At 27.1% G+C, this 6,498-nt stretch overlaps 1 protein-coding gene across 1 annotated transcript; it reads right to left on the bottom strand.

The window, feature by feature from the left end:
* Positions 1-1,747: 1,747 nt before the first annotated feature.
* Positions 1,748-5,040, bottom strand: LOC122505702. The gene is made up of 2 exons (XM_043617485.1): positions 1,947-5,040; positions 1,748-1,877 (listed from the first exon to the last, which is right to left on the bottom strand). The coding sequence occupies exon 1, from the start codon at positions 3,028-3,030 to the stop codon at positions 2,368-2,370; it is 663 nt and encodes a 220-aa protein (XP_043473420.1). The 5' UTR covers positions 3,031-5,040; the 3' UTR covers positions 1,748-1,877; positions 1,947-2,367.
* Positions 5,041-6,498: the final 1,458 nt, after the last annotated feature.

The following is a 6,498-nucleotide window of genomic DNA, read 5'->3' as shown; positions in this document are numbered from 1 at the left end:
AAATAATAATAATCAAGCTTCATTATTAATACATAATCAATAATTATTAATTCATATGAATATTCTAATAAAATATTATTTCCATACAAACATTAAAGGATTAAGCAAACTGGAGTAATATTTTGTTAACAAAAAAAAAAAAAAATATATATATATAATAATTTTAATAATAATTTTAAAATAATTAATGAATACTAATAATAATAAAAATAACATAAAATATAATTAATTAATTAATTAAATATTAACAAGTAACAATTAACAAAAACTACCCTAATAAATTGTAATAATTTATATCACGAATTATGACAACTTTTCAATCTAATTAATTGTTGAATAACTAAATATAAATTAGATAATAATAATTAATTGATAAACAACAATTAATTAATGATTGTTAATCTTAATATTTTAATAAAATTTAATAAAAATAAAATATCCACATGATAAAATTAGAACAATAAGTTGTCAAAATGAACAAAGAACAAAATTATTAGTATTATTAACAATTATTGTTAATAATAAATGACTTTAAAAGTCCCAACGTCGAGCTGAAAGTATCAGAGAAGCATAAGAGTATAGGAGGGTCTCCCGCGACACACTGTGTGGCCAGGCCCACGCCTCCTACCCAATAGCTGTACATACAGGCCCACGCCTCTCTTATACGGTGAGCGAGATCGAAAGGCATTAAAGTCTCCAACTCATGCATCTTCCGATGTCGCTTACACTCTTACCGTGCATGTTCGTTTGTTATAATTCTCGTCTTGAAACTTAAATATTATTGAATTGTTAATGATTATTGATAAAAACATCGATGCAAAATACTTTATATAATCACACACAATTAATTTTAATAAAATTAAAAAGACATATTAACAATTATAATTTTAATGATTAAAATAAACTTCAATTAATTAAACAAAAAAAAAAAAAAATTAAAATCAATAACATTGAGAATTCAATGATAATAATATTAATAATAATAATGATAATAGCACTAACAATTATAACATATAGGAGAAAAATTTCTTGTACTAATAAAAACATATTTTATATATATAATTGTAGATTAATAAACAAAATTAACAAAATATTGCTATTATAATGGTAGCATTAAATAATCATCGAAAAACTTTAACAAATGAAATTTCAAATATCAATTTAAAATTCTAAATAATAACTACCTCAAAGAAAAATTAAAGAAAGAGAGAAGAAGAAAGACATGGGACTTTCAGGCCGCATTAAGTTGCTCGCCGACTGTACCGACGTTCCAGGCGTTGAAATCTCTCGATCTCTGCTCGAACTTGCGAACATACTCCCTCTGCACTCGTGTTTTCCTGATGCTTCTCTCGACGAATTCAACTTGAATTATCGATTTAATCAATAAATAAATCGATTTTGACAATAATTTATATAAGAAAATTAAGGACAAATAGAATTTAGCACAAAATCATGAAAAAAAATAAAAATTATTGAATTAAAAATGCAATCGATATTGATTAACGAATAATGTATATAAAAGTCGATAATTTGGAAGAAATTAAAAATTAAAATTCAAAGAAAATTAGTTGACACAAGGAAATAGAATAAAATGCGATATTACATTAATTAAATTAATTTATTATAATAAACATTGCAACTATTGTTTAAGAAGTGTATGTATGTATGTATGGATGTATGTTCATGTATGTGTATGTGTAAAAATATATAAAGAAAAAAAATTTTGTAATAATTAATTAACTACATCTACTTCTTCTTCCTCGGATTCATTAATTAATAAAACTGCATTATTGACACCACAAATACACGTCAATTCCCTTCGATTAATTGGAATAAATCTTCCACAACGACAAAAACGTCCGTTTTTTCCCTTTAAACTGAAAACAAAAATTATATATATAATCGATAAAACTTAAATAATTCACAAAAGATAACCTTCAAATTACCTCACAAGACACGCCTTATTTTGAGAAGATACAACAAGGGCTGCAACCAAACGCATCAACTTCCTCTCCAATTTCGACTTGGAAATTTTTAGTTTTCGCACTTCTATTGAACTTCCCCTCACCACCGACCAAGAGGCTGGTAATTTGCGGAAAATCATTTTCAGTTGTGAGTCAGGACAGCTTATTATTTGATAATTTGGTGCAAATCCCCGAGGACATTTTAAATTCTTTATTTCCCTGGATATCCTATGCAATTCAGTGACACCAAAAATAATTCGAGCCAATAATTCAATTTTGAAAGGTCGATGAGAGAAAGCACTATTAAAGGAATCTATAAACAACAAAACAAAGAATACAAATTTAGAAATATAATTATATATATATGCAATAAACATTACACAAAAGCTAATTACATAATAAATTATAGGATATCCAAATGGTATCCTCTATACAAAAAAATGTGCTTTAGTGTTAAAATTGTTCTTTTTAACTCCACACTAGGAACACGCACTATCACTCCCTTACGTTTAGAGTCCAATCGTCTTATTATTTTAAAATCACTAATATCGAAAGGAATCTGGAGAATGGATGAACACAAGTCACAGATTGTTCGTGCGGCAGTTCCAAAGGGCACTCTCCAAAAAGCGAATTGATAGATGCCTAATGATTCTTCAATATCAACAATTCTTAAACCCAAAAGTCTATGTTGGGAAACGTGAAAAATCGAAGAACTGGAAACTGAAGGTCCTAATTGACGAGTTAAATTGTCATAATCACAAAGTTCGATATTTAATGTCGGAAAACTATCTGCAGATGCAGCACCAGTTGAAGGAAAATTTGCACCATACTCTGTGGAAACTTCAACTGTCAATCTGGAAGCATTTTGTCCCGACGACGTTGAAGGCAATGCAATTGTCTCTTCTATGGCAGATTGACTATTTACACTACGATTTTCCATTAAATTTAAATTGTCACTCAATTCGCGCACATTTTCTTCCTGATTCAAAGAATCATTGAATAAATCCAAATTAAATTGTTCAATATAATCATTATCACTATCACTAATGTCATTTAATTCACTCATAATAATAAAAGAAAAAGAGAGAAAATTAAGAGAAAAGAAAAATTAAACACCAAATTATCTCACCATGAGGAATTTCTGTAAGAAGCGACGACGATACCGAAATCATGTTTTCTACGCAATAATTAAAGAAATCAACAGTAGAGACGTCGCTTATCGAACTTGTATCACTCATTATCAACGGCAAACTGAAGAGAACAATGGATATAAAGATCGTGGATCCTGAGATCACCATCCCTCAAAACTGATAATAACAGCAAAACCTTTGTCTCATAAAGAACATCTGGACCGTGGAACAATTCGCTGATGTTTCTACAACAACTTACCTCATCCTTCATGTATCTTACTTTAGACACGTTCACTACATTTCAAAATAAACTTTAGATTGTCAACTTACCTTGTCAGCACATTAGTTATTGTATAATTTATTAAAATCACTCCAACTACTAAAATGTAAAAATTACGAATGTTCAGAATACACTATTTAAGTTCCTCGAGGACGAAGAACGATTTAAGGAGGGAGGACTGTTATATCCCGATATATTTTGAACTTATACAAATTTCATAAAAATTTAATAATTTAGTTAACTAATTAACTAAATAGAAACCATAAATTTAATGTTCGAACAATGTCCAAAGGCATAGTCCAAATTAATGCATTATTTATTACAAATTTTAAAATATAAAAGCATAAGATAGAAATCATAAGTAAATATTATAATCCTTCATTCATATGAGTCATTAACACGTGTTACTACTCATATGAATGAAATAGTAAACTGAGTCAACGTACTATGCTTTTGCGACAAGTGTCAAAGCCATGAATGACAAGAGATGACGCATGATTAAAAAGATGATAGAAAGAATAAATGCAAATTACAAAACTAATTAATATTACTAATAATAATTATTTAATCAAACAAATAACATTCGAATGTTGTTATTAGTCGTATGTCATCGGACAATCAATTTGAAATTCCTTTAAATTGATCGAATCGAAAATTAATCGATAATCGACAATCGATTAATCGATAATCGATTATCGATTCGATTAAAAGACTGAAAACATGTAACAACATTTGAATTTAACAGATATCGAACTAAGTATTGATTATAAGCTCGAATAATAGATAGATAGAAAATAGAATAAGATAGAAAAGATCATATTACATCCGTACGTGCTCAATGTTGTTTTAGCTAGAAACGTGACATATGCTCTTTTGGCTAGAATCGTGCTTTTTACTATTGTCCCCACACGATACATGGACTAAAAGTCCTATATAAACCCCTGCAAATTCAAGAGCAATTGTCAAAAGTTCCGGTGTAGTTCAGTGCGGACAGTATCATTGTAGAGCGACCCTTCGGTTAAAACGCGAATTATTGTATTCTTTCCCGTAAAAAGGTGCAAGTTAGATTATTTATCACTTAGAAACAAGTTTCTTTCCCCTAAAAAGGTGCAAGACAAATAATTTAACACTTAGAGTTGATAATTTTGCTATTTTAACTGTCGTATTTGTGATTAATAATTAATAGTATAAATTTCACTAATTCTTTCCATAAAGGTGCAAGTTATATTATTTGTCACTTAGAAACAAGTTTCTTTCCCCTAAAAAGGTGCAAGATAAATAATTTAACACTTAGAAAACGTGAAACTGTTATTTTAGCACAAAAACTGTTATAAAGTTGTGAATATTACACAAGTGTAATAAAACAAACTTTCAGTTTCATTCAATTGAAACGAGTTCAAACCAAGAAAACCAATTATAACAACCCTGCGATAATCTTGTCAACGAATCTGTAATTAAACGTAAGTAACAATTTGTAACAATTGTAACTTTCTTCTTACTATAAACAATAAATTAAATAAAAGGAATATTTATCTTGTTATTAACGCAAAACCCATAGTTTTGACAAGTGATCACGATCCTACAATAAAAATAAAGATCAGGCTTTACCAACCTGATTAATCAGCTAACTGGTTTTAAAATCTATTTTAAATAAATTATTTAATTTTATTTAAAAGCCTCGCTCTTGCTCGGAACGTAACACTCTTACAAGTTCTTCCTGACCAATATTGTAGCAATACATGAATGTATTCTTCCTGGAAAAAGATATTATCTTCATCTATTAATATTATTAATATTATTAAATATAAGTATATTTTTGGTAAATTTTTCTGTTTTGTATCTGTTAATCTAGTATCTGTTAATCTAGTATCTGTTAATAGAGTATCTGTTAATCTAGTACCTCTTGACTAAATCTCTGTTTATCAAGTATCTGGTATCTCGTAATCACATGTTATTTTTAGTACATCTTTAATATTCATAAAGTTTTTTCCAAAATAATAACTAACTACCAAAATGTTAAAAAACAAAATGTTAAAAAATCAATAATTAAGATGTAAAAAAACAAATATTAATCAATATTAAATAATAATTATTACCACTATAATATAATTATGTACAAACATCAGAATTTAAAAAATCAATATTCTACATTTAGAAATCAAAATAACAGGCAAATGTCCTTTATTCCTTTAAACTTTAACTTTAATTAAATTAATGTATCCTTTAAACTTTAACTTTAAAACTTTAACTTTAATTAAATTAATGTATTTAACTTTAACCTTTAACTTTAATTAATAAAATTAATTAAATCCTTTAAATTAATAAATCAAATAATTCACACATTATATTTACAAACTCTTTCTAATAAATATATATACAAATAATATTAACAAAAAATTTAATTTGTATTTACATGTATTTTAATTTTAATACTTACGTACGTAACGTATGCAATGTACTTTAACTTTTTTCAAATGTACAAAAAAACAAAACCACAAAATTCACAATCAACACTTTCAGAAAAAAATCACTCAGCAAATAACAGCCAATACTTCTTATCGAAACGATACACTTGTCACACTTTGCAAATGGCTGACAGTTGCTGACACTTGTAATATTTTGTAATTTTTCATACCAACCAAAAAAAACTATGCGTTTCACACTGAGGTGAGGTTACGTAGCGAACAAACAATTGTTTGGAAAAAAAGATGCGCGCGCAACAATTTTGAAGCGTCTAAAATGAATCATAAAATTAAATATATTTTATTATTAAAAAACTTTTCATTTATTACAAACCAAATCATAAATAAAAATGATTTTTATCTTAAACTACTTTTGGTTAACTTTTAGTTAATAAATAAATTTTAATTAATTTATTTTAATTTTAATTTTAAAAAAGAGAAAAACGAAAATTTAAAAGTGTGAGGTCACCATCATTATAAAATTCAGCCAATAAGGAACACTCATTATAAAATAAGCCAATGAGAAAAAACTACTAACAATGAGAAAAAAGTTCTACACTTGAAGTTAGCTGCTTTGACATCAGTAAGTAATGTCGTCTCGATTATATCCAATCAAAATAAAGGATTTTGAATTTTATCCAATCAAAATAAAGGAATAAAGG

The sequence above is a fragment of the Leptopilina heterotoma genome, unplaced genomic scaffold, assembly GCF_015476425.1.
Source record: "Leptopilina heterotoma isolate Lh14 unplaced genomic scaffold, ASM1547642v1 Lhet_364, whole genome shotgun sequence".
Taxonomy (NCBI): domain Eukaryota; kingdom Metazoa; phylum Arthropoda; class Insecta; order Hymenoptera; family Figitidae; genus Leptopilina; species Leptopilina heterotoma.
This window is presented reverse-complemented; position numbering and strand designations above follow the sequence as displayed.

Excerpts from the sequence above, each read along its gene's own strand:
- LOC122505702 (XM_043617485.1), bottom strand. The coding sequence starts at position 3,030 with ATGAGTGAATTAAATGACATTAGTGATAGTGATAATGATTATATTGAA.